Source organism: Diaphorina citri, unplaced genomic scaffold (genome assembly GCF_000475195.1).
Source record: "Diaphorina citri unplaced genomic scaffold, Diaci psyllid genome assembly version 1.1 scaffold1104, whole genome shotgun sequence".
In the NCBI taxonomy this organism is placed as follows: domain Eukaryota; kingdom Metazoa; phylum Arthropoda; class Insecta; order Hemiptera; family Psyllidae; genus Diaphorina; species Diaphorina citri.
The window spans coordinates 44,995-71,017 of NW_007378533.1; the positions used below are offsets into that span (position 1 = coordinate 44,995).

The 26,023-nt window shown below is 37.2% G+C and overlaps 6 protein-coding genes and 1 long non-coding RNA gene across 7 annotated transcripts in view; 1 reads left to right on the forward strand and 6 right to left on the reverse strand.

The window, feature by feature from the left end:
* LOC103514223 (thioredoxin domain-containing protein 9) lies at positions 1–22,108 on the forward strand. The gene is made up of 6 exons (XM_026827262.1): positions 1–163; positions 1,500–1,706; positions 1,923–2,124; positions 8,978–9,115; positions 9,634–9,858; positions 21,815–22,108. Exons 2-5 carry the CDS (start codon positions 1,530–1,532, stop codon positions 9,774–9,776), a joined length of 660 nt encoding a protein of 219 aa, XP_026683063.1. The 5' UTR covers positions 1–163; positions 1,500–1,529; the 3' UTR covers positions 9,777–9,858; positions 21,815–22,108.
* LOC113469497 lies at positions 2,404–8,720 on the reverse strand. The gene is made up of 2 exons (XR_003392887.1): positions 8,610–8,720; positions 2,404–2,650 (listed from the first exon to the last, which is right to left on the reverse strand). It is a non-coding gene; the product is annotated as an uncharacterized LOC113469497 (long non-coding RNA).
* On the reverse strand, positions 3,817–6,413 carry LOC113469496 (leucine-rich repeat extensin-like protein 3). Its single transcript, XM_026827264.1, has 3 exons — positions 6,244–6,413; positions 5,109–5,275; positions 3,817–4,868 (listed from the first exon to the last, which is right to left on the reverse strand). Exons 1-3 carry the CDS (start codon positions 6,409–6,411, stop codon positions 4,865–4,867), a joined length of 339 nt encoding a protein of 112 aa, XP_026683065.1. The 5' UTR covers positions 6,412–6,413; the 3' UTR covers positions 3,817–4,864.
* Positions 14,083–15,507, reverse strand: LOC113469495. Its single transcript, XM_026827263.1, has 3 exons — positions 15,417–15,507; positions 14,857–14,999; positions 14,083–14,463 (listed from the first exon to the last, which is right to left on the reverse strand). The coding sequence occupies exons 1-3, from the start codon at positions 15,467–15,469 to the stop codon at positions 14,276–14,278; spliced, it is 384 nt and encodes a 127-aa protein (XP_026683064.1). The 5' UTR covers positions 15,470–15,507; the 3' UTR covers positions 14,083–14,275.
* Positions 15,495–16,763, reverse strand: LOC103514222. The gene is made up of 4 exons (XM_026827258.1): positions 16,534–16,763; positions 16,111–16,213; positions 15,702–15,786; positions 15,495–15,501 (listed from the first exon to the last, which is right to left on the reverse strand). Exons 1-4 carry the CDS (start codon positions 16,741–16,743, stop codon positions 15,495–15,497), a joined length of 405 nt encoding a protein of 134 aa, XP_026683059.1. The 5' UTR covers positions 16,744–16,763.
* On the reverse strand, positions 16,811–19,382 carry LOC103514225 (leucine-rich repeat protein SHOC-2-like). The gene is made up of 4 exons (XM_026827259.1): positions 19,241–19,382; positions 18,004–18,397; positions 17,713–17,854; positions 16,811–17,567 (listed from the first exon to the last, which is right to left on the reverse strand). The coding sequence occupies exons 2-4, from the start codon at positions 18,383–18,385 to the stop codon at positions 16,811–16,813; spliced, it is 1,281 nt and encodes a 426-aa protein (XP_026683060.1). The 5' UTR covers positions 18,386–18,397; positions 19,241–19,382.
* LOC103514226 (E3 ubiquitin-protein ligase Hakai) overlaps positions 20,266–26,023 on the reverse strand; it is a 12,578-nt gene continuing 6,820 nt past the window's right edge. The window contains exons 2-6 of the mRNA XM_017446127.2: positions 24,507–24,665; positions 24,398–24,403; positions 21,698–21,769; positions 20,943–21,130; positions 20,266–20,433 (exon numbers count right to left, since the gene is read on the reverse strand). Of these exons, the coding sequence (XP_017301616.1) occupies positions 20,266–20,433; positions 20,943–21,130; positions 21,698–21,769; positions 24,398–24,403; positions 24,507–24,609 (537 nt within the window). The 5' untranslated portion in view covers positions 24,610–24,665. The remainder of the gene's footprint in view (positions 20,434–20,942; positions 21,131–21,697; positions 21,770–24,397; positions 24,404–24,506; positions 24,666–26,023) is intronic.

Below are 26,023 nucleotides of genomic sequence, written 5' to 3' on the forward strand. Positions count from 1 at the left end.
AAACCAAAACAAAAATCAAAATAGCTGAAAAAGAAAAAGTACCTATTGGATTTTTTAAAATAAAAAAAGTCCAATTTTCCGGATTTTCCAAGGAAATGAACCCATCTTCTTGAAGAAAATAAAATTTTCACCTCCCTCAATATCACTCAGCATTGACACACTGGTAAGATTTTACTTAATAAGTTCTCATTTTTGGTTTGAAGTGACATCTGCAGCATGTTACCAAGTGCACTATCAAATTGCCCGTCCACAATCGGTCGACTACTGAGGAAATCAAATTTCTTTACCTGTTTCCGCTTGTTGAAATATTTGACCTGAGTATCTGATGGAATAAAATAGGTGGCGTTCTGTCGGGTTCGAAATTTCTCGATTGCTTCCTCATATGTTTTCGGGAGCTGGGTCTGCCACTCATCTGTTGAATGGAAGAGTCAGGGAGAGCAATTTAAAGAAGGGATAGACAGTGTTCAGCAGCGACAGCATGTTGAAATTTCATTCGTAAATGATAGCCTCCAATTGAATTGATCCCAAGGTAAGTAAAGATAAATAAAGAAAGACCTAGTACCTAACTGATAAGTCTAAGTAGTTACTATAGTTATACAGTGATGTTAAAAAACTTAGATACAGGCGGGGCAATAATTTTAATTGTGTTGAACATTAAAATACTCATCACTCATCAGCTCATCACGAATGTCCGTTCTCGATTATACACACAAGTAGTTACTATAGTTATACAGTGATGTTAAAAAACTTAGATAGAGGCGGGGCAATAATTTTAATTGTGTTGAACATTAAAATACTCATCACTCATCAGCTCATCACGAATGTCCGTTCTCGATTATGCTCCAAATTTTTGGAGCCTAGCCTATAGTAAAGGAGTAAATTTGAGCTCAAGCTTACCTAGTAAAATGAGCCTAGTATTTTTTTCTACAATGTATACATTTTTGATAAAGTAGATAAGCTCTAGTTGGGTCTGTCTAAGGTAGGAACATGAATAGCTATGAAAATTCCCTGGTCATGAGAGAGGAGACCTGAACAGACAGAATGGTCAGCTTAGGGAGACTTACAGTGGTAGAGTACCTAGGTACTTAATATTATTGTCTTCCCTAGTTCTAGATATTGGACACCCAAGGAATTAATATGGAATCCGTACTTCAAGACACTGTACTCAATGTTGCCAAGAATGTTGAGAAGCAAATTGATGAAGAAATCTATCGACTAGAAAATCTTGATCTGGCACTCCAAATTTTTGAAACCTAGCCTATAGTAAAGGAGTAAATTTGAGCTCAAGCTCACCTAGTAAAATGAGTCTAGTATTTTTTTCTACAATGTATACATTTTTGGTAAAGTAGATAAGCTCTAGTTGGGTCTGTCTAAGGTAGGAACATGAATAGCTATGAAAATTCTCTGGTCATGAGAGAGGAGACCTAAACAGGCAGAATGGTCAGCTTAGGGAGACTTACAGTGGTAGAGTAGGTACTTAATATTATTGTCTTCCCTAGTTCTAGATATTTAACACCCAAGGAATCAATATGGAATCTGTACTTCAAGACACTGTACTCAATGTTGCCAAGAATGTTGAGAAGCAAATTGATGAAGAAATCTATCGACTAGAAAATCTTGATCTGGACAGTATTGAAAAATTGAGAGAAGATCACCTGAAAAAACTGAAAGCCAAAGCCAAGAGAAATCAAGAACTGAAAGCATTGGTAATTTTCTTTTATTATTTATTCATTTTAGTAATCAGGGCCCTCTATTAAGAATGTTAAGAAGGCTTACTTATAAGAACTTGGCAAAAACAGTTTTAAATTCATGCTGTTTGACCAACTATGTATAAAATTTAGAGCATCCTTCATTTCAAATCCAGAGTCCAAAGCTGTGTGCACAGTGCTAAGAATTCCCACTGATTTTCCTCCCTTTTCCAGGGCCATGGGGAATATGAAGAAATTCCAGACGAGAAGAAATTCTTTGACCTGTGCAAGAAATCTCCAAACATGGTTGTCCACTTCTACAAGGATGGCTCTGTCAATTGTAAAATCCTTGATGAGCACATGAAAACCCTGTGCAAGAAACATCTGGAGACTAGGTTCATCAAACTTAATGTGGAAAGAGCTCCATTTTTGACAGGTCAGCAAGTCAGCATATAAAAAGAGTGCTTTTTGTGTAGGTAATATTTTAACCATGAGTCACGTAAGTTGTACCTACCTACTCATGATGGTTCAATTTTGGATCTTAACTCCTTAATGCATACCTATTATTTATGAATCATGTCTCTTCTTACCTTAATTTGCACAGGAGCATCCTTCATTTCAAATCCAGAGTCCAAAGCTGTGTGCACAGTGCTGAGAATTCCCACTGATTTTCCTCCCTATTCCAGGGCCATGGGGAATATGAAGAAATTCCAGACGAGAAAAAATTCTTTGACCTGTGCAAGAAATCTCCAAACATGGTTGTCCACTTCTACAAGGATGGCTCTGTCAATTGTAAAATCCTTGATGAGCACATGAAAACCCTGTGCAAGAAACATCTGGAGACTAGGTTCATCAAACTTAATGTGGAAAGAGCTCCATTTTTGACAGGTCAGCAAGTCAGCATATAAAAAGAGTGCTTTTTGTGTAGGTAATATTTTAACAATGAGTCACGTAAGTTGTACCTAATTACTCATGATGGTTCAATTTTGGATCTTAACTCCTTAATATAAGATAAGAAAGACATGGTAGGAGGAAGGCATAGCATTCCAAGATTGGTCAACCCGTGCTACTTGGTGAAGTAAACCCTTCCAAATTAGTTTTTTATACATCGAAAGGGTTTCTTATTTCTCTCTGACTTTTTTATCTCTTTTCCGTTTGTAGGAGTCTGAGGTTTTATGCTTGGCGCATTAGTGCTGCGTAATTTGTTCCTTACATTTGTTCCTGAGTCCCGTGCAGTCACTTATGTTATTTCCCCTTTTCTTGTAAAGTTTGCATATAGGTCCAAGTCCTTGCTGGTCGCGCGGGCGCGATGGTCAGGTAGTCCTAGTAGTCTTAGAAGTAGTGAGCTCAAAATGGTGCCTATCTAGAATGAACGAAAGGTTAGTTAAGAGAAGAACGAAGAGAATTACAGTCCCCCTAACTTTGTCAGTGTGAAGTATAGCTAGTGAGGTCGACGTTTATAATTTAATTTGTTACCAACAATTGTATATAAACACCCAAACTGAGGTGGAACCCGTTTGAATAGTTTGTGTATTCTAAGAAGAACCTTGACGAACGAGAGATGGGAAGAAAGAATAGAATATAAAGTGAGATCTACTCTCTTTCCCTACACGGCGCTCTTCCGATCTATTGAATATTTATCTCCACAAGAATTATGACCCGTGACAGATGTGTTAAAAATAAACGGCGTAAACGGCATTTTGTGGTTAAAATACATGTTAACATCTCGTAGCTCGTAGATTTTATTAGGTATTTACCTATTATCTTTTTAATATATTCCTAAAACAAGCCTAAGGTTTGAATTTCATGCCTTAGTTGGGATTCAGACCCGCGCCTTCACGTTGAGGCGGATGGACCAGTATGTCACCAAGATGGTTGAACAGATTTCTTTCTCTTCCATTCATCCTTGCAAGCCAATCTTCGTGTATCTGGGAAGATTGTTAATATTGTTTAGAAATTCACCCGTCATTTTATTTATTTGGGATGTGTTGACTATTCTAGGGACCTACATACTCGTTTCCCACTCCATCTAATTGTTGGTTGGGTGGAAGAGCTCACTTTGTAAAAAGATTAACAAGACTCTTGAGGTCAAAGTACTAGAACAAATAAATGAAAATTTTTATCTTTCTCCACTTCTCACTTACTCTTCTCCCACTCTTCTTACTCTTTTTCTCCATTTTTACTTACTTACTGCCGTGGCATCTCAGACCGGATTTGATCCATTGCCTTGACAAGCTTCCTCCTTCAAATGGTCCTGTCTTCCCAATCTGCCTCCCGTAGGCTCATTTCACACTGAGCGGATTTTTACCGCCTGCAAAATCCGCGATTTCTTTCACACACAGCGGTTTACATTTACGTAGGTTACACTTCAAGAAATTAAAAATTATTATCATTATTCCTTACATCACAACACTTCTAATATGACTACTACTGCAGCGGGAAAAAAATCGCGATCGCGGGTCTAAATTTCTGCGGACGTCCAGCGGATCCGCAGGGAAAACGCGCGGATTTCACTAGAATACCGCTGTGTGTGAAAGGACTCATTAAACACTCATTGACTAGGCGGAAAAAAACCGCGAGAGCGGAATCCGCGCGGTAAAAATCCGCTCAGTGTGAAATGGCTCGTAGACCCGTGCTTTGCATGACCTCGTTGACTGAAGTCAATCCATCTGATTCTGGGTCTGCCTGGGAGTCTTCTGCCTTGCACCTCTCCAACAAATACATCTCTAGCGAGTTCGTTGCTACCTCGCATCGTATTTTCTCCATAAACATCGTAAATTAAGCACTACCTATTTTAACTCGTATGTAAGTATTACTAATAGTTTCCTTGTTTTTTTACATGATTTTTATATTCACACAAATACATTTTATTTTGTACTAATTTTATACAATGCTTATTTTTTTAATGTGTTTTATTTAAAGAGGAGGTCTACAATAACAATTCTTATTTATTGCCCATTTTCTATCCTTTTACGATTTACCTATCCAATTCATACTATTTAAAGAAGGGGGGAAATCGATCACAACGGTTTTAGTCTCGGGAGGGGAGGGATTGAAGATCAGTGAGGCAAGTGTCCATAGGTATTTACTTGTCAAACCTGGGGTGATACTGAGGGTACTTACTTGTCAAACCTGGGATTATACTGAGGGCCAGGCGGGGGCCTCCTGTCATACAATCATCTATGGAAGAACCCCTGAGACTGAGGAGTGATACTGAGGGTATTTACTTGTCAAACCTGGGGTGATACTGAGGGTATTTACTTGTCAAACCTGGGGTGATACTGAGGGTATTTACTTGTCAAACCTGGGATTATACTGAGGGTATTTACTTGTCAAACCTGGGATTATACTGAGGGTATTTACTTGTCAAACCTGGGATTATACTGAGGGCCAGGCGGGGGCCTCCTGTCATACAATCATCTATGGAAGAACCCCTGAGACTGAGGACCACTAGGGGGCATATTCCACTGACCAGGGCCCGGAACAGGCGGTGGTCCTTCCTGTGTAAACGGGGGTGGGGGCCCAAATGGCGGCCCAGGGCCTACAGGGGGCGAAAAGAACGGGGGAGGAGTTGGGGTTGGGCCGAATGCATGGGGAGATGCAATCTCTTATCTCTAGCACACAATACTAGAAAACCTCGCAAGACTTCCATAGAAATCTATCAATCAATAAAAGGTGTAGTAGGGTTCCAAATTAAAATCTTTTTTTTTTCTGTGTTTGCTTTTCATCACTCCTTTACAATTTGACCTATTTTGATGGAATTTGGAGAGCATTTTTCCCCTACATTGATAAAACCTTTGAACCTGGGACTGAATAACTAAAATGTTTATTGAAACACAGAGATAGAGAAGACAGTATCAAACCTTAGCTATTAGTAATTGAAGGAGTAGTAGCATTGTTAGAGGAAGAAGTATTCTACAAAACTCACTATAAGTGGTATTTAAGTAGATGCCTGTAAAGTATTATTTTGAGTGAAGTAGTCCCAGTAAACCAGAGATACCTATCAAAATTCAAACCTGAAAACTTTAGTTAGCTTTAAGGGATTCAACAAATAAAAAGTTACTAAATATATTCAATGTGTCACTGGGGAAAAAAAATAAATTTACAACGCCAGGACAATAAAAACGTGAGATAAAAGAAAATTTGCAATAACCAAAAATTCAAAAAAGTCAAAAACATAAATGTTGGCTAAAAATTTCACAACTTTTTCCAAATTTGAAAATGAGCGGGGGACCAGGGGACTTTTTGAACCTAACCTCAAAATAAAATGGGGAGAGGGGAAAGGTTTGGTACAGTTAGCACCAAAAGTTCAAACTATTATTTTACAATGCTAATGCTATTTTTCCTTTTTGCAGCTAATAATAAAAATCCTCAAATTTGTTGTTTAAATTTTCTTACCATGAAAATTTGTTGTGGATTTGAACGGCTGAATTAAGACCAATGGTAGCCATGCTTTGGCGTGCAAAAGGTTAATGCTTATGTTCTGATTTGAGATTTTTGAGAACCCCTTAAAAAAACCTCCCCCTCCCCTCTTTTTGTGAAAAATTTGCCATCTTCCATGGGGAGGTACTGGGGGTGTGAGGTATGGGTTGAACCCTGGCTGCCCAGGTGGAAAGTTAGGATCCTGAGGGCCCATCATGTTTATTGGGGGAGCAGTGTTGATTGGTGGGCCGGTATTGAGCGGGTGAGGTACCGTATTGAGCGGTGGTGGGCCGGTATTCATAGGAGGAGAATCAACAAATCAACAAAACCAATAACCAAAACAAAAATCAAAATACTATTGAAAATAGCTGAAAAAGAAAAAGTAGATAGGTACCTATTGGATTTTTTAAAATAAAAAAAGTCCAATTTTCCGGATTTTCCAAGGAAATGAACCCATCTTCTTGAAGAAAATAAAATTAAAGGCGGGTTGCTTGTTGCCGAATGGAGGGTAAAACCCCGTCAGTAATCGTGTGTCGTGGAACAAAAAGAGACAAACTACATCGTTGAAAATCGTCATGTTAAAACTTATAAACTACTTCGTTCATTCAAAAAAGACAGTAAAAAAATGAATCAATAAAATACGTATTTTCACGAAAAAAACGACGAAACTCACCATCAAGTCTCGCTGAGAAAGATATGTGCGTTTACACCCGGCCGTGCTGTGTCTTGCTCCCCCATGCGTACACATGAACACTGTACCTAGTCCTGTGGGCTCTACTCGAGTAACGCCCTCACCACAACGCAGACAGGTAGGGGGAGAGCGGGGGGCTTGGGCACAACTCAGACAGAATACGTGCCGACATGGGATCTGAGACAAAATGTGTAATCGATTTTAATTACTTGAAGAATAAAAAACGTTTGATGGAAGGAACCGTAACTTCCTTTGGGGAACTTTGATGTTTGATGGAGGGAACTGTAACTGTAAAAGTCTTATCGTCCCAAAAGCGAAGAGCGAAGGAAGACAGGATAAAAGAATGAAAAAGCCAGCCGTTCCGAGAACGAACCTCATAAGTTAAGGATTATATTCGTCCCGAGCGGGAATCTAACCCACGACCTAGCGATTACAGATAGGGTTCAGTACTCTCTATTCTAACTTTCTGTCATATATCAGGGCTGCTCAACCGGTCGATCGCGACCAACAAAACCCACCAGTGTTTAAACCTGGCAATATCATCTTACACACCCGATTACTCCAAATTCAGAGTCAAGTCTCTCATTAGGTAAGTCGATCGTAAGACTGAATTGAAAATAAAAGTTGATCTTCCTCTGAAAAGGTTGGGCACCCCGGTCATATGTCATAGTGGTAATGGTAACTTACCATTCTGCCATATATCATAATGGGTTTCTCGCACTTCTCACAGGTGTGTATGATAGGGTTGAGCACTTTCTCTCCAATCAGATGGACAGTATGGTCCCAGCGTAGGGACAGCATGGGTTTGGGAGGACCACGCGTTATAGTGGTGAACGTGGGAGCTTCCAGTTGAGAAATATCAGCCTCCATGTCAACTGAAATGTCCATAATAATAGATAATTATGTAGTAAAAGCAATATAAACTATAACATAAGTATAATAAAATTAGGAATAATTATTAAACTTTTTAGGCATGATTTTAAAGCGCCAAAAAATTTGTATCGGACTGGAAAGTGACGATTTTAAATAGCCTATGTTACTTTCCGTACTCTTCTTAACCACCAAAAAATTCATAAAAATTCATCGACAGACATTATTGGTAAGTGGTAAAAGTTACAAGGGGTTCAGTCCCGCAGTATACCATTAGATCGGGGTTTGAGCATTTTTCAAAACGCACAATCCGCGGTCTGGCATTTCGTGTTTTCCACTCCGTGGAGTGAGCAGTTTAGCCTTCTTTCTCTTGGTGCTCAATGGCGGATTTCGGCAATTTAGCTTTTGCATGAATTCAGTCCGCGGATTGAGCTATTTATTTAGAGTTGCTCAATTGCCGAATTTCGGGGAATGAGCATTTTGCATTTTTTACTCCGCGGAGTGAGCTATTTTTTCGCTCATTGAGCGAATTCGGGTATTGAGCCTAACATTGATATTATGACCAAATGTCTTACTCTGAGTGGGCACAGGTTCTTCATTTTCATCAGGTCCGAAATCTGTATTATCCTCTGGAGTACCATTGTCTGGAGAATCCTGAAGGATTTCGGCAATTTAGCTTTTGCATAAATTCAGTCCGTGGATTGAGCTATTTACAGTTGCTCAATTGCCGAATTTCGGGGAATGAGCATTTTGCATCTTTTACTCCGCGGAGTGAGCTATTTTTTCGCTCGTTGAGCGAATTCGGGTATTGAGCCTAACATTGATATTCTGACCAAATGTCTTACTCTGAGTGGGCACAGGTTCTTCATTTTCATCAGGTCCGAAATCTGTATTATCCTCTGGAGTACCATTGTCTGAATGAGTCACGTAAGTTGTACCTAATTACTCATGATGGTTCAATTTTGGATCTTAACTCCTTAATACATACCTATTATTTATGAATCATGTCTCTTCTTACCTTAATTTGCACAAGTACATCTATGTGTCTGTGAGAAAAAAAAAATGTTAATTAAAAAATGAGAAATTTTCATTAACTGTTTGTTTGGTTTTTGATTACAGAACGATTGAGGATCAAAGTTATTCCCACACTGACTCTATGTTGATTAAAAAATGAGAAATTTTCATTAACTGTTTGTTTGGTTTTTGATTACAGAACGATTGAGGATCAAAGTTATTCCCACACTGACTCTTGTTGATTAAAAAATGAGAAATTTTTATTAACTGTTTGTTTGGTTTTTGATTACAGAACGATTGAGGATCAAAGTTATTCCCACACTGACTCTAGTCAAGGACAGTGTGACCAAGGATTACATTGTGGGATTCACTGAGCTAGGAAACTGTGCTGACTTCTCCACGGAAATGTTAGAATGGAGAATAGCTCAAGGTAATAAAACATTGAAACAGCTTTTTCCCCAAGAGGTTTGATAGAGGGGACTGTAACAACAGAAGTCTTATCCTGAAATATAAGATAAGAAAGACAGGGTAGGAGGAAGCAAGCAGTTCCAAGAATGAATCTTATGTGTTTGGGATAAAGTTTGCCCAAGTGGAAGTCAAACCCACGAAACTATGTAACAAACCATTTTTAATTTCATATTTTCAGCTGGAGTGATCGACTATGAAGGTGACCTGTTCAATCCCCCTGACATTAAGAAGAAGCAGAAGAAGAGAATGATTGAAAAGAAGAAGATTATCCGTGGTAGAAACTCGAGTGATGAAGATTCTGATGATCCTGATGACTGGTAGAGGGCGCTTTGGTCGAAACTATGTAACAAAACATTTTTAATTTCATATTTTCAGCTGGAGTGATCGACTATGAAGGTGACCTGTTCAATCCCCCTGACATTAAGAAGAAGCAGAAGAAGAAAACTATGTAACAAACCATTTTTAATTTCATATTTGCAGCTGGAGTGATCGACTATGAAGGTGACCTGTTCAATCCCCCTGACATTAAGAAGAAGCAGAAGAAGAGATTGATTGAAAAGAAGAAGATTATCCGTGGTAGAAACTCGAGTGATGAAGATTCTGATGATCCTGATGACTGGTAGAGGGCGCTTTGGTCGTTCTGAACCTGGATATACGTTTGAAATGTCTTTTCCCCTTTATTTATTCACTGACGTCCCCTAGTCCCTAGGTTTACATTCCTTGTTTAATCCCCATCGTGTATTACGCGTTCGTATTTGAGTCTGAGGATGTTCGCTTTTTTTTAAATATTTTCAGTCTCTCTTTATTCTTTGGAAAGCTACATATTTTTTTATAAACCTTCCCAAATGAAGTGCTTGTGTGCCCTACTGGTTGATCCGTTTCTATTTATTTCATTGTATTAATTGAATAGGTATTTATCTCCACAAAAATTATGACCCGTGACAGATGTGTTAAAAATAAACGGCGTAAACGGCATTTTGTGGTTAAAATACATGTTAACATCTCGTAGCTCGTAGATTTTATTAGGTATTTACCTATTATCTTTTTAATATATTCCTAAACCAAGCCTTCATAAAAATCCATCGACAGACATTATTGGTGAGTGGTAAAAGTTACAAGGGGTTCAGTCCCGCAGTATACCATTAGTCATAATTAGATCGGGGTTTGAGCATTTTTCAAAACGCACAATCCGCGGTCTGGCATTTCGTGTTTTCCACTCCGCGGAGTGATCACGTTGAGACGGATGGACCAGTGTGTCACCAAGATGGTTGAACAGATTTCTTTCTCTTCCATTCATCCTTGCAAGCCAATCTTCGTGTATCTGGGAAGATTATTGATATTGTTTAGAAATTCACCCGTCATTTTATTTATTTGGGATGTGTTGGGTATTCTAGGGACCTACGTACTCGTTTCCCACTCCATCTAATTGTTGGTTGGGTGGAAGAGCTCACTTTGTAAAAAGATTAACAAGACTCTTGAGGTCAAAGTCCTAGAACAAATAAATGAAAATTTTATCTTTCTCCACTTCTCACTTAGTCTTCTCCCACTCTTCTTACTCTTTTTCTCCATTTTTACTTACTGCCGTGGCATCTCAGACCGGATTTGATCCATTGCCTCGACAAGCTTCCTCCTCCAAATGGTCCTGTCTTCCCAATCTGCCTCCCGTAGACCCGTGCTTTGCATGACCTCGTTGACTGAGTCAATCCAACTGATTCTGGGTCTGCCTGGGAGTCTTCTGCCTTGCACCTCTTCAACCAATACATCTCTAGCGAGTTCGTTGCTACCTCGCATCGTATTTTCTCCATAAACATCGTAAATTAAGCACTACATATTTTAACTCGTATGTAAGTACATATTACTAATAGTTTCCTTGTTTTTTAGATGATTTTTATATTCACACAAATACATTTTATTTTGTACTAATTTTATACAATGCTTATTATTATTATTTTTTTTTTTTTTTAATGTGTTTTATTTAAAGAGGAGGTTAACAATAGCAATGCTTATTTATTGCCCATTTTCTATCCTTTTACGATTTACCTATCCAATTCATACCATTTAAAGAAGGGGGGAAATCGATCACAACGGTTTTTGTCTCGGGAGAGGAGGGATTGAAGATCAATGAGGCAAGTGTCAATAGGTATTTACTTGTCAAACCTGGGGTTATACTGAGGGTATTTACTTGTCAAACCTGGGGTGATACTGAGGGTATTTACTTGTCAAACCTGGGGTGATACTGAGGGTATTTACTTGTCAAACCTGGGGTGATACTGAGGGTATTTACTTGTCAAACCTGGGGTGATACTGAGGGTATTTACTTGTCAAACCTGGGGTGATACTGAGGGTATTTACTTGTCAAACCTGGGGTGATACTGAGGGTATTTACTTGTCAAACCTGGGGTGATACTGAGGGTATTTACTTGTCAAACCTGGGGTGATACTGAGGGTATTTACTTGTCAAACCTGGGGTGATACTGAGGGTATTTACTTGTCAAACCTGGGGTGATACTGAGGGTATTTACTTGTCAAACCTGGGGTGATACTGAGGGTATTTACTTGTCAAACCTGGGGTGATACTGAGGGTATTTACTTGTCAAACCTGGGGTGATACTGAGGGTATTTACTTGTCAAACCTGGGGTGATACTGAGGGTATTTACTTGTCAAACCTGGGGTGATACTGAGGGTATTTACTTGTCAAACCTGGGGTGATACTGAGGGTATTTACTTGTCAAAGCATGGGGAGGTACTGGGGGTGTGAGGTATGGGTTGAACCCTGGCTGTCCAGGTGGAAAGTTAGGATCCTGAGGGCCCATCATGTTCATTGGGGGAGCAGTGTTGATTGGTGGGCCGGTATTGAGCGGGTGAGGTACCGTATTGAGCGGTGGTGGGCCGGTATTCATAGGAGGAGGGCCTGTATTAGGAGGAGGTCCCGTAATGGGGGGAGGTCCGCTATTCCCCGGGTATCCCATATGGTGAAGTGGATGCGCATCTCCCATTGGTGCAGATTCTACTAGAGGTTGCTGGGTGCGCGGATCAGACATGTTTGCGTTGGGTTTGCGCATGATCGGAGCCATACTGGGCTGGGGGGGTTTGGGAGGGGTAGGAGGAGGATGGGAGGGGGGAGGTTTGACAAGGGAAGGAGGGGCAGGTTGAGCCCCACCTCCTGGTGCATGACGATGATTGATGTGAGCCTGGGGAGAGAGGGGAGGGGAAGAACCATTAGTATATTAAATTGTATTAAAGTAACAGTTTCGTGTACTGCTGAACTCACTTAAAAAAAAAAGAGCTAGCCGGAATAACACGTTGAATACACTAGTTTCCCATGGATCACACAAGTTAAGCAACGGTGAACGTGGTTAGTATCCGGATAGGTGACCTGGGCAATCTCGTAGGTATGGTTTTTCCGGCCCCAATCAGGTGGGGCGAGGTTGATTTGGGAAGGCGGGTTGCTTGTTGCCGAATGGAGGGTAAAACACCGTCAGTAATCGTGTGTCGTGGAACAAAAAAAGACAAACTACATCGTTGAAAATCGTCATGTTAAATCTTACAAACTACTTCGTTCATTCAAAAAAGACGGTAAAAAAATGAATCAATAAAATACGTATTTTCACGAAAAAAAAAAAAAAAAAAAAAAAAAAAAAAAAAAAAAAAAAAAAAAACTGCCTCATATACCAAAATTAAGGGGGAAAAATTAATGGAACTAAAAAAGAGGCTAACTAGTACTTGGTAAATAAATTTCAAAAAGTAAAAAAGAAAACCCGCGAAAGGAAAATCAAACAGAAACATACAAACTGAAAACAGTGAGACGAACAAGAAGAAAGGCACAAAAAACTAACTGATTACAAAAAAAAAGAACTTTTCTACACTTACTTAAGTAGTCAATTATTTGAGTAGCCCCACCACTATACCGAAGAATCTAATCTGCCATCATCAGAATTGGGGAGAAAATGGCAAAAACTGCTTCTGCTTTAGTCATATTGATTATGAACTTTCCTACACTTACTTAAGTAGTCAATTATTTGAGTAGCCTCACCACTATACCGAAGAATCTAATCTGCCATCATCAGAATTGGGGAGAAAATGGCAAAAACTGCTTCTGCTTTAGTCATATTGATTATTTGGCCTTACTGTATTGATCGGTAGTAGCATATAGCCACAATACTTGAAGCTTTACACTCGTACACTTAAAATAAAATCATACCTATCTTTTATTTGTCAATATTGTTGTGTATGATGGTGGTTTCGAACCAGTGTATTTCGGTTTTCCAATATCCAATATTGGCTAGAGGGAATTGATTCAATCCTCAGTCTTTAATTTGTCAATATTATCAATAAAGTACTCTCTAATGAAAACATGAACATATACGTAATACAAAAATAAAGAGATCTCTTAAGGACACAAAATAATGGAAAAAAAACAAATCTTTCTGCTATGCCTCTGGCCTAAGTTATACTCTTTTTCTTCCTAGCCTTTTACTATTTAAAATAGGGTTGGCGTAATTTTGTCTAGTCATGTGATGCTTAGCGTGTAATCAAATAAATAAATAAAATATATTATGATAAGATTAATAACACTCATTGGTAATTAAATTTTATTTTTACAATTCTACGGACAGTTCCGATTTTTTTTTTTTTTTTAATATCAGTATCATCAACAAATATTATCAATAAAGTACTCTCTAATGAAAACATGAACATATACGTAATACAAAAATAAAGAGATCTCTTAAGGACACAAAATAATGAAAAAAAAAAATCTTTCTGCTATGCCTCTGGCCTAAGTTATACTCTTTTTCTTCCTAGCCTTTTACTATTTAAAATGGGGTTGGCGTAATTTTGTTCTAGTCATATGAGTTTAATATTATGATAAGATTAATAACACTCATTGGTAATTAAATTTTATTTTTACAATTCTACGGACAGTGCCGTTTTTTTTTTTTTTTAATATCAGTATCATATCGATATCGAATATTGGCAAGATGTAAATCGGGTTTTAAAAAAGAATGTCGATACTTGCGTGATATTTGTTGGTGGTTAAATATTCCTTTCTAGTTTTTCCAGTCTTCTGACTCTCAAGAGAAAAGAAGGTCTTCCCAGATGAGTAACAATCCAGGGTCTGTGTCAAGCACTATCAAATTGCCCGTCCACAATCGGTCGACTACTGAGGAAATCAAATTTCTTTACCTGTTTCCGCTTGTTGAAATATTTGACCTGAGTATCTGATGGAATAAAATAGGTGGCGTTCTGTCGGGTTCGAAATTTCTCGATTGCTTCCTCATATGTTTTCGGGAGCTGGGTCTGCCACTCATCTGTTGAATGGAAGAGTCAGGGAGAGCAATTTAAAGAAGGGATAGACAGTGTTCAGCAGCGACAGCATGTTGAAATTTCATTCGTAAATGATAGCCTCCAATTGAATTGATCCCAAGGTAAGTAAAGATAAATAAAGAAAGACCTAGTACCTAACTGATAAGTCTAAGTAGTTACTATAGTTATACAGTGATGTTAAAAAACTTAGATACAGGCGGGGCAATAATTTTAATTGTGTTGAACATTAAAATACTCATCACTCATCAGCTCATCACGAATGTCCGTTCTCGATTATACACAAAACTAAATTTTATGACTTGACTTGGACTTGAACAATTAATGTTCAGAATCAAAGTACACGCACTGAAAATTACAAAAGCGAGTTTGGTTCTTACCTGTAATGCAAAAGTTGAACTCCTCAGAATTGGCACTTTCATCATCCCAATTGGAAATATCAAGGTCTACATGATCTACATTGGCAGCTGAGAGGTGAGAGGGTTCTGAGTCTTCAAAAGAAGAAATGGAAGAAGATGATCCACTGTGAAATCAACCACAAAGAGTTTGGAATTGTTAAAAGTCCATGAAAAATGTTGAAAGGAGCCTGGGTGACATTAGGGGAAAAATCAATGGCTACCCTTGAAAACCAAAATATTTTATCATAGACTTACAGAAAACCAATGTTTTATAAGAATGCAAATAGGTATGGTATTTACCAATCAAAAACTCCAAGAGCTAGAGGAATGAGCAATAGTTTATGGTTTTCATAGACTTACAGAAAACCAATCTTATATTATAAGATCTAGATCCATTCACATTTCACACACTGATCGCTCTATCTCTAGAACCACAACACCTACAAAGCTGAAATTTGGTAGGAATGTATTTACCAATCAAAAACTCCAAGAGCTAGAGGAATGAGCAATAATTTATGGTTGTTTTTTGTTATCCATCTTACCTTTGACTAGTGCAGCAACTGTAGCATTCACCATTTGTGTTCGTACGAAACATTCTATAACCATTTTCTTCTTCAAAATCATAATCTGAAAATATCAATATAAAGTATCAATGATAGCACATGAATGACTTAAGGGGACACTTTTGCTTTTAGTTGAACAAACGAAGTGAGTTCTTAGTTTTAACTAGACAAGAATGCAAATAGGTATGGTATTTACCAATCAAAAACTCCAAGAGCTAGAGGAATGAGCAATAATTTATGGTTGTTTTTTGTTATCCATCTTACCTTTGACTAGTGCAGCAACTGTAGCATTCACCATTTGTGTTCGTACGAAACATTCTATAACCATTTTCTTCTTCAAAATCATAATCTGAAAATATCAATATAAAGTATCATTAGTATCAATGATAGCACATGAATGACTTAAGGGGACACTTTTGCTTTTAGTTGAACAAACGAAGTGAGTTCTTAGTTTTAACTAGACAATTTTTGCATTTAGTTTGTCTGTAGGTACATACAATGGAATTGGATGTTTGTTGAATTTTGATGAAACTTAGCAAACATGATCACATAGAGGAAATTTCCTCACAAAACTGTGGGCCTGATTAGAAAGGTATGTAGGTAATCAACTATTAAGTAATAAACTTATCTATATATTACCTGCTATTAAGTAATAAACTTATCTATATATTACCTATAACATCTTGGTCAACCATTATTTTGTGATCTGAAGTTCTTTCTTCCAATGTTGGCAAGCTGGATCTCAAGTTCACTTGAAGGTTCAAGGGCAACAGTTCCTGAAAATACAAATTGATAATTTTGTTGAGGTAGACATTTTCGTTTTGGTGATTAACTACTTGGTCATTTTTTGTAAGAATTTCACACAAAAGAGTAAGTGGCTTTGGTGAAATGGGTTTGTGATTGTCAATGAATATTTTGATTAGATTATAAGAACTTATTTAATATCCAAATTTAATTAAGCTAAGTGGGTACTTACCTGGTTAATATAATTTTGCATCATGTCTAATCTCTTCAAACATTTCATATGTTTCACAACAGACACGCTCTTCTCCCCAAGCTCATTGTCATACAGATCACAATTTAAGTGGGTACTTACCTGGTTAATATAATTCTGCATCATGTCTAATCTCTTCAAACATTTCATATGTTTCACAACAGACACGCTCTTCTCCCCAAGCTCATTGTCATACAGATCACAATGAACTAGATTCAATGTTTCAAAACCAATAGGTAACTCTGGCAAATCATTATGTTGAGCATAGAATGTTGTCAGGTTTGAAAGCATCACAAACCCATCAGGTAACATAGTAAGCTTATTGTAAGAAACATCCAGTATTTTCATTGAGCATAGAATGTTGTCAGGTTTGAAAGCATCACAAACCCATCAGGTAACATAGTAAGCTTATTGTAAGAAACATCCAGTATTTTCGTTGAGCATAGAATGTTGTCAGGTTTGAAAGCATCACAAATCCATCAGGTAACATAGTAAGCTTATTGTAAGAAACATCCAGTATTTTCAATGACTTCAAATTTGCAAATGATTCAGGTAGCTTGTAGACTTTATTGTGTGAAATGTTCAATTTCTCAAGACAAATCAAGTTGCCAATATCTTCAGGTATACAATTGAGTTGTACATTGGATAAATGTAACTCTTGTATTGAGCTCAGGTATAATATAGATAGAGGTAGTTCCCATAGTACATTGACAAAGTCTTGACTTTTCCTATGATCTATGTCATTTGAGCAATTCAAGTATTTGATGTTTTTCAAATATTTCAATTGAGAGACATTACTCATAACAGCAGCTGTGTTCTGCATATGAAGGGAGATAAGATTGCTGAAGACACCATTTTCTTTTAATTCCATGTGATTGAGCAGCCATATTGGAAGATGCTCAAAGAATGGATCAGTGGAGGACATATTCAGTTCTTTCAAACAAAGGAATTCTTGATACCAAAACCACTCTGGAATTTTCATGCCAATATTATGGTTCATTGAGAATGTTTGTAGGGTATGTGTACATCTTGGTTTGTGAAGTATTTTTATTTGGTTATGTGAGATATCAAGTTTGACAAGTTTACAGAAATGTACTTGTAAACACAATGGCATGGATTCAAAATTGTTATGGGAGATATCTGATTGAGAATGTTTGTAGGGTATGTGTACATCTTGGTTTGTGAAGTGTTTTTATTTGGTTATGTGAGATATCAAGTTTGACAAGTTTACAGAAATGTACTTGTAAACATAATGGCATGGATTCAAAATTGTTATGGGAGATATCTAATTCCTTCAAAACTTTAAAATTCAAGAAATCTGGTAGCTCAGATAACTTGTTGTGAGATAAATCCAACACAATTAAATTAGTTAGCTTTTGGCTCATGGATTCCTGGACAAAATTGATGTCTTGATGACTAAGATTTACAGTAAATATATCATGGTACTGTCTTTAAAATTCAAGAAATCTGGTAGCTCAGCTAACTTGTTGTGAGATAAATCTAACACAGTTAAATTAGTTAGCTTTTGGCTCATGGATTCCTGGACAAAATTGATGTCTTGATGACTAAGATTTACAGTAAATATATCATGGTACTGTTTGTTGCAACAATTGAGTTCTGTATCAATAAGTTCCATTGCTATATCCATGGCATTTGTCACTTTTGTATTCTGATCATTATCATTATTTTGCAACTTAAAGCCTGGAGTTCTGTCCACATTCATGGATACTATGTATTCCTGAGCTTTATTGTTATCAATGTGAAGGCACTCTAATTGAACCAAAATATCATCTTCAATACTTTGTAACTCGTGATCACAAAATGTTCGAGTAGAAAGAGCTTCAGTTTTAACAGTATTTTCATCCATCTCTACACTATTGTTGGTGATTGTGTCTTGAGTTCCCGAGTTTGTGTCCTCCTCAAGGACAGTGGTGATCTCTTTTCCAAACTTCATGATTGTACAGATCTGAAAAAGATTTATTTGCAATAATTTACAAAGGGTAAAGTAATCATATCTACAAATTATTTGGTACTTTTTACTCCTAGAATATTTGGGGGGGGAATTGATGCTTTTTACTTTTTTAGTATTTAATTTAGGCTAACTTTGACCAAGTGTAGGCCAGAAAATAGTTCAGTTGAATAAAAAATATAATCAGCCATACTAAGTACAAATGAAAAAACCATTTTTTAAACACAGCTTGCTGACCATTTGCTTTTGTTATTACAAATTTCATACCCAACATTGATACAGCAAGGAAGAGCTACAAAATCATTTTAAACTATTTTTTGTTCCTTGTATTCACAATCGACTTTTTGATTGTATTTACTTTGTTTCAAGAACTACCGAGTACATACTGTATGTAAACGTCCTTATAATTATATATCACACTGTTGTACTTATTTTTACCTTTAAAAAAATATTTAGGGTACCCCTATCACTGTTGTAAAAAAACTACAAATATTATAAATGTTATTCATTGTTATTATACATAAATGTATGCCATTCCAAACAAGAATATTACCAGTATTGTTTCTTTCGGCTTTAAAGGCAGGATTATTCCACCATCTCTTTGCAGGTCTTTAAACAATCTCCTTAGAGTGAATTTGGAGACCCTAGTCTCTAGGTCACTTGAGAACAATTCAGTGACTTCTTTAACTTAGTGAGGACGAAGCTGGACGAAGAAAAATAGTGGCATGTGAACCAGGCTTTTTATGTCAAATTAAACAAATCGGTGCATAGGATGCCTGTAAAGTATTATTTAGAGTGAAGTAGTCCCAGTAAACCAGAGATACCTATCAAAATTCAAACCTGAAAACTTTAGTTAGCTTCAAGGGATTCAACAAATAAAAAGTTACTAAATATATTCAATATGTCACTGGGGGAAAAAAAATAAATTTACAACGCCAGGACAATAAAAACGTGAGATAACGGAGATAAAAGAAAATTTGCAGTAACCAAAAATCCAAAAAAACATAAAAATTATAAAAAATGTTGGTTGGCTAAAAATTTCACAAATTTTTCCAAATTTGAAAATGAGCGGGGGACTTTTTAAACCTAACCTCAAAATAAAATGGGGAGAGGGGAAAGGTTTGGTACAGTTAGCACCAAAAGTTCAAACTATTATTTTACAATGCTATTTTTCCTTTTTGCAGCTATAATAAAAATCCTCAAATTTATTGTTGTTTAAATTTTCTTACCATGAAAATTTGTTGTGGATTTGAACGGTTGAATTAAGACCAATGGTAGTTGGTAGCCATGCTTTGGCGTGCAAAAGGTTACCTAATGTTAATGCTTATGTTCTGATTTGAGATTTTTGAGAACCCCTTAAAAAAACCTCCCCCTCCCCTCTTTTTGTGAAAAATTTGCCATCTTCTCAAAAGTGGGTAAAATATCAACAAAACCAAAACAAAAATCAAAATAGCTGAAAAAGAAAAAGTACCTATTGGATTTTTTAAAATAAAAAAAGTCCAATTTTCCGGATTTTCCAAGGAAATGAACCCATCTTCTTGAAGAAAATAAAATTTTCACCTCCCTCAATATCACTCAGCATTGACACACTGGTAAGATTTTACTTAATAAGTTCTCATTTTTGGTTTGAAGTGACATCTGCAGCATGTTACCAAGTGGGTAGTGCCTATTAGAAATGAGTACAAGTGATTCACGCTCTAAGTAAGCGTCCACAAAGAGAACCGACCATAGCCATAATAAGTTCTCATTCTTGGTTTGAAGTGACATCTGCAGTACCTATGTTACCAAGTGGGTAGTGCCTATTAGAAATGAGTACAAGTGATTCACGCTCTAAGTAAGCGTCCACAAAGAGAACCGACCATAGCCTAGTATCTACCAACCCAAGAGAAAATTAACAAATTATGCTGGTGAATAGAATCACCCTCAATGGAGCCATAGTACTGTATCCAGGATTTTGTCGAGGGGGAGGCCTGACAGTGCAATAAGTGATGTACTGGGGGAGGGGGAACACTCCAAATATGCCGACATGGGATCTGAGACAAAATGTGTAATTGATTTTAATTACTTGAAGAATAAAAAAAGTTTGATGGAAGGAACCGTAACTTCCTTTGGGGAACTTTGATGTTTGATGGAGGGAACTGTATCTGTTAAAGTCTTATCGTCCCAAAAGCGAAGAGAGAAGGAAGACAGGATAGGAGAATGAAAAAGCCAGCCGTTCCGAGAACGAACCTCATAAGTTAAGGATTATATTCGTCCCGAGCGCGAATCTAACCCACGACCTAGCGATTGCAGATAGGGTTCAGTACTCTCTATTCTAATTTTCTGTCATATATCAGGGCTGCCCAACCGGTCGATCGCGACCAACACACCCACCAGTGTTTAAACCTGGCAATATCATCTTACACACCCGATTACTCCAAATTCAGAGTCAATTCTCTCATTAGGTAAGTCGATCGTAAGACTGTATTGAAAATAAAAGTTGATCTTCCTCTGAAAAGGTTGGGCACCCCGGTCATATATCATAGTGGTAATGGTAACTTACCATTCTGCCATATATCATAATGGGTTTCTCGCACTTCTCACAGGTGTGTATGATAGGGTTGAGCACTTTCTCTCCAATCAGATGGACAGTATGGTCCCAGCGTAGGGACAGCATGGGTTTGGGAGGACCACGCGTTATAGTGGTGAACGTGGGAGCTTCCAGTTGAGAAATATCAGCCTCCATGTCAACTGAAATGTCCATAATAATAGATAATTATGTAAAAACAATATAAACTATAACATAAGTATAATAAAATTAGGAATAATTATTAAACTTTTTAGGCATGATTTTAAAGCGCCAAAAAATTTGTATCGGACTGGAAAGTGACGATTTTAAATAGCCTATGTTACTTTCCGTACTCTTCTTAACCACCAAAAAATTCATAAAAATTCATCGACAGACATTATTGGTAAGTGGTAAAAGTTACAAGGGGTTCAGTCCCGCAGTATACCATTAGATCGGGGTTTGAGCATTTTTCAAAACGCACAATCCGCGGTCTGGCATTTCGTGTTTTCCACTCCGTGGAGTGAGCAGTTTAGCCTTCTTTCTCTTGGTGCTCAATGGCGGATTTCGGCAATTTAGCTTTTGCATGAATTCAGTCCGCGGATTGAGCTATTTATTTAGAGTTGCTCAATTGCCGAATTTCGGGGAATGAGCATTTTGCATTTTTTACTCCGCGGAGTGAGCTATTTTTTCGCTCATTGAGCGAATTCGGGTATTGAGCCTAACATTGATATTATGACCAAATGTCTTACTCTGAGTGGGCACAGGTTCTTCATTTTCATCAGGTCCGAAATCTGTATTATCCTCTGGAGTACCATTGTCTGACGTTTGAAATGTCTTTTCCCCTTTATTTATTCACTGACGTCCCCTAGTCCCTTGGTTTACATTCCTTGTTTAATCCCCGTCGTGTATTACGCGTTCGTATTTGAGTCTGAGGATGTTTGCTTTTTTTAATATTTTCAGTCTCTCTTTATTCTTTGGAAAGCTACATATTTTTTGATAAACCTTCCCAAATGAAGTGCTTTTGTGCCCAACTGGTTGATCCGTTTCTATTTATTTCATTGTATTAATTGAATATTTATCTCCACAAGAATTATGACCCGTGACAGATGTGTTAAAAATAAACGGCGTAAACGGCATTTTATGGTTAAAATACATGTTAACATCTCGTAGCTCGTAGATTTTATTAGGTATTTACCTATTATCTTTTTAATATATTCCTAAAACAAGCCCAACACTGAATAATTACACTGAGTAGCGCTTACAAGGCTGTCTGGCGGGGGGACGTTAAACAGGGAGTAGGTATACCAGCTTAGTCTGGCTGGTAGACTGAATTCACCATTAGTTAAAAAGAGAGTGGAACGGAGTCAGAGCATAGCGCATAGACTGCATAGAATTTTGAGCAGGTAAAGGGAAACGACAAATTCGAACCGCATAGAGCTCAGAGCAAAAAGATCTAGATGCTTTTCGCCCCGCTTTTTTTTTTTTTTTTTTTTTTTTTTTTTTTTTTTTTTCCTTTTTATTAAACACTGAATAATTACACTGAGTAGCGCTTACAAGGCTGTCTGGCGGGGGGACGTTAAACAGGGAGTAGGTATACGAGCTTAGTCTGGCTGGTAGACTGAATTCACCATGAGTTAAAAAGAGAGTGGAACGGAGTCAGAGCATAGCGCATAGACTGCATAGAGTTTCGAGCAGGTAAAGGGAAACAACGAAGTCGAACCGCATAGAGCTCAGAGCAAAAAGATCTAGATGCTTTCCGCTCCGCTTTTTTTTTTTTTTTTAGCCCTACTCGATTAAATTCACTGTTATTTGTGTCATGAAAATTGTGTAGGTGTGGAAATGTAGTTCTAAATGCAACACAAAACTTATGTTTCAACTAAAGTGTCCTTTTTTTATCGAGACGTTATCTCTAAAAATAGAAAATGTACAATCTTTTTGAAATCATTCATTGTCCTACATGCTATTGTGTGAAATCCATGCAAGTTTTAAAGTGAACATGAAAACATGTTTCAAGTTATTCTTCTCACAGCTTCTTGTTCAAACTTATTGGCGGATGGACCAGTATGTCACCAAGATGGTTGAACAGATTTCTTTCTCTTCCATTCATCCTTGCAAGCCAATCTTCGTGTATCTTGGAAGATTGTTGATATTGTTTAGAAATTCACCCGTCATTTTATTTATTTGGGATGTGTTGGGTATTCTAGATACCTACACACTCGTTTCCCACTCCATCTAATTGTTGGTTGGGTGGAAGAGCTCACTTTGTAAAAAGATTAACAAGACTCTTGAGGTCAAAGTCCTAGAACTTATTGAAGTGGAAATAAATTGGCACACTGCATACGTGAAGAGTTTAGTTTACAGGCGTTCATAATGTCTAGAAGTAGAACTTGGAATTTCATCAATGGATTGGATTTGCCTACATTCTAGAACCCTAGATGTACCGACAGTTAAAACTTCTACAATTAATTTAATTTAATAATTTCAATCATCTAACCTTGACTTGATAAGAGATCTTTAAAAGAAGGTACCTACGTGGAAAAAAAAGTCGGGTCGGGCCTAAAAAAAAGAAAGAAAAAAAAGCTAAATATTCCAAATAATTACCTCTCTGGAAAATATATTATATAGGTACCTATATGGAAATGTTACTTTTCTTTGAAATTCAATATCCTCAAAACTCAAAATCCATCTTATCTACAGTACGAATATTCGAGGCTACAAATTTTACCATTCCATTATTTTAAGGCTCTTTTTGCATCAAACGACATTTTTGAATGGGAAAACGAAAAAGCATAAACTGAGTTTAATTTTGTTCTAATCACATCATAGAAAAGAAATATAATATTGGAAAACAAAGGTGTGATCACACGATTATTATTTTGTTTTGATTTTATGTTGAGAGTCAAAAAAACAAAGCCAAAAACAAGTTTTCAAATGTGATATTTTTATTATTCTTTATTTTTACAATTCCATTTTTGGGTTTACATAACTTGTTAAACACACTGAAACTTATTGAAGTGGAAATAAATTGGCACACTGCATACGTGAAGAGTTTACAGGCGTTCATAATGTCTAGAAGTAGAACTTGGAATTTCATCAATGGATTGGATTTGCCTACATTCTAGAACCCTAGATGTACCGACAGTTAAAACTTCTACAATTAATTTAATTTAATGCAACATACAACGCGAATGTAAGGTTAACATAGAGCAGTGCGCACCTGGTGAAACCGAATTTCATGAAACTCACTGTGCATTGACGTTCGGGTTTTTCAAGGTATTCCATTGATTCCAGAGAGGTAGAAAAGAAAAGACTTATGATGACCCCGTTGACACCATCATAGGCCAAACGATGTTTTGGTGGGAGAATAGAATATACCCTCTTTATCTAGAAAAGAAAAGACTTATGATGACCCCGTTGACACCATCATAGGCCAAACGATGTTTTGGTGGGAGAATAGAATATACCCTCTTTATACTTGCAAGGATGAGATTGAAAAATCCCTTTACTCTCGCACAGCCCAACAAATCTTTTACTTTAAGGGAAATATTCTATTACTTACCCGAACAGGAGCATTTTTCTTCCCTCCTCTCCCTCTCCCCCTTCCTCTTCCTCTACCTCGCCCTCTCCCTCTTCCTCCTCTCTTGCCTCCCTCCTCTTCCATCCTAGAGGGACTGGATACTCTTCCCTAGAGATTAGGTAGAGCGATGGAAGAAAGATCTGAAACAGGGATTAAAATGGTAAACATTCAATTCTAATTTCTAAATGATTACCGAGATCACAATTTAAGTAAAACTGATCGTATTATGGAATCTAATGGGTTGATCTTCAAAATTTGGATTAAAATTTACGTCGATCTAAAAAAAAAAAATACTTTTATGGCAAACATTGAGAAATTTGGGAATGGTGAAATGGTCCTACATTAAAATAAAAGCCACTTGCTCTTTAAACTTGCCTCTTCCGTTTCTGTCAGTTTCAATGGTAATCCCCTCCCCCAAAAGTAACCTGAGCTTACCATTACCACTCAGCCTCTATGGAAGATACCTGTTTCCACAATGTGGATGATAATGATAACAGAAACGTGACAAACCATGACAGTAACAGTAACAAGGAAATAAATTTAAAATAATGGAGAAAAATAAATGAGTAATAATAAGGAGAAATGGCACTCGCGGATAAAAGAAAACAAGGAACCGGAGATCACATTAAAAAATAAATACTAATGGACCAAAATGGTAAAAAAAGCCAGCCTGAACCCTGAACTTTATACCGAAAACCTAGGTTGCAACCTAATTCTATTTGTTTTTCTCCTCTTTCTTCCCCTTCTTCTCTTTTTTTTTTCTTTTCTTTTTCGTCATAGGTAATTTGAAACCCGTCGAGTCTCTCTAATTCAAAAGAAAGACAAGAAGGAATCCACAACTGTCTTCTTTGTTTCTGTGCCATAACGATACCTCCAGTGGGGGACGTTTAAGTTCATCCGGTAAAGTTCCTGTTGTTATACATAAAAAGCCCAATCTGATGCTTAGGTGTAGGGGTAGGGGCTTGACAGCCCTAAAAGATAGTTTAAGCTTCTACGAATCCTGTAATTACCTAAATGCTATAGGCGTTTCGATCAAGGAGATAATAAATGAGTAATAAGGAGAAATGGCACTCGCGGATAAAAGAAACCAAGGAACCGGAGATCACATTAAAAAATAAATACTAATGGACCAAAATGGTAAAAAAGCCAACCTGAACCCTGAACTTTATACCGAAAACCTAGGTTGCAACCGAATTCTATTTTTTCTTCCTCCTCCTCCTCCTTCTTCCCCTTCTTCTCTTTTTTTTCGTCATAGGTAATTCGAAACCCATCGAGTCTCTCTAATTCAAAAGAAAGACAAGAAGGAATCCACAACTGTCTCCTTTGTTTCTGTGCCATAACGATACCTCCAGTGGGGGACGTTTAAGTTCATCCGGTAAAGTTCCTGTAGTTATACATAAAAAGCCCAATCTGATGATTAGGTGTAGGGGCTTGACAGCCCTAAAAGATAGTTTAAGCTTCTACGAATCCTGTAGTTACCTAAATGCTATAGGCGTTT

Bases quoted from the DNA above. Each gene is read 5' to 3' on its own strand.
- LOC113469496 (XM_026827264.1), bottom strand. From the start codon at position 6,411: ATGAATACCGGCCCACCACCGCTCAATACGGTACCTCACCCGCTCAAT. The intron at 5,276-6,243 runs AGATGGCAAATT...TCTCCCCATGCA, and splicing joins CCCCAGTACCTCCCCATGGA to TTCGGCCCAACCCCAACTCC.
- LOC103514222 (XM_026827258.1), bottom strand. From the start codon at position 16,743: ATGTTACCTGATGGGTTTGTGATGCTTTCAAACCTGACAACATTCTAT. The intron at 16,214-16,533 runs GTAAGTACCCAC...TTGTATTTTCAG, and splicing joins TGCAGAATTATATTAACCAG to GAACTGTTGCCCTTGAACCT. The intron at 15,787-16,110 runs GTAATATATAGA...TGATATTTTCAG, and splicing joins GGTTGACCAAGATGTTATAG to ATTATGATTTTGAAGAAGAA.
- LOC103514225 (XM_026827259.1), bottom strand. From the start codon at position 18,385: ATGAAGTTTGGAAAAGAGATCACCACTGTCCTTGAGGAGGACACAAAC. The intron at 17,855-18,003 runs ATCTTAGTCATC...TATTTACTGTAA, and splicing joins CCATGATATATTTACTGTAA to ATCTTAGTCATCAAGACATC. The intron at 17,568-17,712 runs CTCCCATAACAA...TCAATCAGATAT, and splicing joins GTTTTGAAGGAATTAGATAT to CTCCCATAACAATTTTGAAT.
- LOC103514223 (XM_026827262.1), top strand. From the start codon at position 1,530: ATGGAATCTGTACTTCAAGACACTGTACTCAATGTTGCCAAGAATGTT. The intron at 1,707-1,922 runs GTAATTTTCTTT...TCCCTTTTCCAG, and splicing joins ATCAAGAACTGAAAGCATTG to GGCCATGGGGAATATGAAGA. The intron at 2,125-8,977 runs GTCAGCAAGTCA...TTTTGATTACAG, and splicing joins AAGAGCTCCATTTTTGACAG to AACGATTGAGGATCAAAGTT.
- LOC113469495 (XM_026827263.1), bottom strand. From the start codon at position 15,469: ATGTTTCGTACGAACACAAATGGTGAATGCTACAGTTGCTGCACTAGT. The intron at 15,000-15,416 runs GTAAGATGGATA...TTGATTTCACAG, and splicing joins AGTTGCTGCACTAGTCAAAG to TGGATCATCTTCTTCCATTT. The intron at 14,464-14,856 runs GTAAGAACCAAA...TCCATTCAACAG, and splicing joins GTTCAACTTTTGCATTACAG to ATGAGTGGCAGACCCAGCTC.